This window comes from Eucyclogobius newberryi, unplaced genomic scaffold (assembly GCF_026437365.1).
Source record: "Eucyclogobius newberryi isolate DKJ021-1_F unplaced genomic scaffold, fEucNew1.0.hap1 SCAF_2, whole genome shotgun sequence".
In the NCBI taxonomy this organism is placed as follows: domain Eukaryota; kingdom Metazoa; phylum Chordata; class Actinopteri; order Gobiiformes; family Gobiidae; genus Eucyclogobius; species Eucyclogobius newberryi.
Window position 1 is genome coordinate 28,556,628 of NW_027315834.1, and position 3,308 is coordinate 28,559,935.

Sequence of the window (3,308 nt, forward strand, 5' to 3'; positions counted from 1 at the left end):
GGAGCCTTCCAAAGCCATGAATGTATTTAGGGAGAAGCTAACAAACATTAGCATGCTAATGGTGCACTTCCCCTTAGGGATGCATACCTAAACCCGCGTTCAGGTCCATGTCCGGATTCGAATCCAGAGGTTTAGGTTCAGGTCCGGACCTAATGAGTCCGGCTGAACTCATGCCATTTTTGCACAATGTTATAGCAGCCTAACACAAGCTACTTCGCTAAATTAAGTTGAAGACACTTGAACAAGGACTACTATCAAACACCAGGCTTTACTGCAGATTGAAATAAAATCAACTTTTCTATTTTATTAACAGTTTTTTAACAGAAGTTAAAAACATACAAAAAAAAAAGCTACTAGGTAGCTGCAAAACTTAGCTTAATATAGCTTAACAGTGTCTTTTCATGTGTTTTTGTTGAGGAACAAGAGCATGTTGACAGAATCTGGGTCAAGACGAGCTCTTTCAGCTGATACAATGTCCCCAGCAGTACTGAAGATCCGCTCACTTGGCACACTTGTGCCTGGCACGATCAGGTATTTCTTGGCATGCCTACTGAGGAGTGGTAGTTCGTCAACCTTTCCCTGCCAAAATGCAAGCACATCATCTGAAGACTTCATCTTTGGCAAGGCCCTGAACAACAGCATCTCCTGCTGAATTCTCAGCCTAAGTGGCAGCGCTGTCTCAACATATGCCACAACATCATCATCCTCATCCTCAAATATTTCCTCCATTGCACTTAGCCTCGGTTTTTTTACAGGAGTCGTATCATCATCACTGTTCTCATGGGGCACTGGCACGGGCACAGCTTTGTCGGGTTCCGTATTCTTCAGCACAGTGGACATGTGAGATTCGCTCACTTCGATGCGGTTTGTGAGCCGATCCCACACGTCCATTGGGACAACCGCGGAGCCCTTGAACCTCGGGTCCAGGGCTGTTGCTTCTTCGAGGAACTCTCTCCTTTCAGCTTCTCTATATCTTGCTGAGAGATCTTCCCTGATGGATGACTTAATGTCTTTTGTAAACTTGTCATCCTCCTCTTTGTCAGCCAAGTGCTGTTCCAGTTTGTGGAGCATAGGCAGCACCTGTCCAGAGGTTGGTCTCTTCTCAGACGACATCGTGACTGTGATAATGTAGGGGAGCTTCATCAGGTCGAGGAAACACTCCATCTTCTCCACGTCTTTATCGGAACACTTCTGCTGCCTCTTGAAGCTGTCTTTCTTTTTTATTCTCTCTTTTAGGGAAGCAGCTACTACTGCTGGGTACTGTTCTACAAATCTTTCAACCATCAGATAACTGCTATTCCAACGTGTCTTGCAGTCGAGGATGAGGGTGTGGTTGGGTTTCCCAAGGGCTACTTGCTTCTCCTTCAAAACTACTTTGGCGAGATATGAATTGCGAAAGTAAGTGATTGGTGGTCTCATGATTGCCAGCATGCTACTCACAGTCGGCACATGCATCACCTTCTGAGTGGACAGGTTCAATGTATGGGCAAAGCAGTTAAGTGACAGTTTTATCCCTGCAGCTTTTGTAGCGTTCACCATTGCTCTAGCATTGTCCGTTGTCATTACATCAACCTTGGCCTCCAGGCTGAATTCCGTAAGACATTCTTTGATTTCTGCAGCAATGTTGTTTCCTGTTTGTGAGACTTTGGCCTTCAGCGTTTGCAGAACTCTCACTTGCATTGTCCAGTCTTTCAAATAGTGCACTGTTAGAGTCATATAATGGTCAGCCGCTCGTGACGTCCATCCGTCTCCAGTCAGGGCTGCGTACTCTACGTTCTTCAGCTCATCCTTTAGCTTGAGGAGGGCTACCTCGTACATTTGAGGAATTATCCTTTCCGACACTTCGTCACGGCCTGGAAATTGGTAGACTTGGTTACACTCTCTTAGAAGTGCCCGGAAATAGGGATCGTCAACGGACGTAAGGATTTGACAATGTAATGGGATAATCTTGCTGTTACTGCGTGCTGCTTCTCTAGTGAAAACTTTGTCTGCTTGGCTAAGATAAAAGGATTCATCCTTGTTGTCGTGACACTTCTGCCAGATGTACTCGCAACAGGTGTGGAAGGGGAGCTTGAAGTTGAAAAAGTTCCCAGGGACGGTAAGTCAGGTGTCCATACCCCAGTGGCACTGGTACATTTAGACGTGGAGGCAACTGTTGTGGATGCAGGTGAAGTCTTTGGAGGTTGTCCTGCATTCAGGTTGGCCTGGACTGAAAGCAAAATTTTAGAATTATTTACAACTAGTAAAAGCACTGACACACATTTGCTTTATTTCAGTACAGGAGGATCCTATGTGTGTTTGAGAGCATGTTTGTAGCAGAAATTTAAAAATAAATAAAAATAACTTTTGTTACTATTATTTAATTATTAAATGTTTCTTTTTTTAATTAAGAATATAAGTTTTTTTCCATAAGAGTTTTATTTATAAGAGCTTTTCAATTAATTTAAGAGTGTATTTTTCTTAAAGCTTTCTATAAGTTATCTGTTCTTTTACTTCTGTGTCTACTTGTGTTGCAACTTGCAACACTAAAATTTACCCATTGTGTGGACAAATAAAGGCTTATCTTATCTTATATAACTGGGTTAGTTATATAATAAATGTCAGAGTACTGACACTGGCTTTGACAAGGGTACATAATTCATTGGCATATTGTTTTGCATTAAAAAAAAAAAAAAATAGTTACAAACAAAATTGCTAACAAAACAGGCTGTCAAACATTAGGAAAATCATACAAAGATATGATTAAGCTTACGAAAAAAGTTAATAGAACTCACCTTGATCATTGTTTTGCTCGCTAACAATACCGAACATAGCAGTCAAAATTGCTGAGGCTGGATGTGGCGTCGTTTCAATCTGGTGATGGCGTCGCAAATGTCTTGAAATATTAGACGTACCTCCAGCGGTGTGGATAACGCTCTCACATAGTTTGCACTTTACCTGGTTCTGAGGGAGTTTTGTGACGTGGTCCCATAATCTGCTGAATGGACGCCGCGGCATTGCGTACCGTAGAAGTCAAACAAACGTGACGCCGTCTGACGCTGAGAAAATGCAAAAGACTACAATCCAATATGGCACCCACATGCAGCCACGCGGTGTTTAACCAATCACATCGCTAGCTTCCCTTAACGTAATCCAAATCACACGACAGTTGCAATGACTTGCGAGACTTGGGGAATTCAGTAATGGCCGCGGCCTTGGACAGCGATGCACGGCAGTGTTTACATATTTCAAGCGTGAATTTCGCGATCTATGGATGTTTAAGATGGTCTGGATTCTAGAACGAAAAGGATATAGTTTGTGAGTGTTAG

General features: G+C 42.8%; 1 protein-coding gene across 1 annotated transcript; it reads right to left on the reverse strand.

Annotated features, from left to right (window-relative positions):
• Window positions 1-399: 399 nt before the first annotated feature.
• LOC140367154 (E3 SUMO-protein ligase ZBED1-like) lies at window positions 400-2,997 on the reverse strand. The gene is made up of 4 exons (XM_072453505.1): window positions 2,938-2,997; window positions 2,775-2,853; window positions 2,118-2,209; window positions 400-2,070 (listed from the first exon to the last, which is right to left on the reverse strand). The coding sequence occupies exons 1-4, from the start codon at window positions 2,995-2,997 to the stop codon at window positions 400-402; spliced, it is 1,902 nt and encodes a 633-aa protein (XP_072309606.1).
• Between the last annotated feature and the right edge of the window lie 311 nt (window positions 2,998-3,308).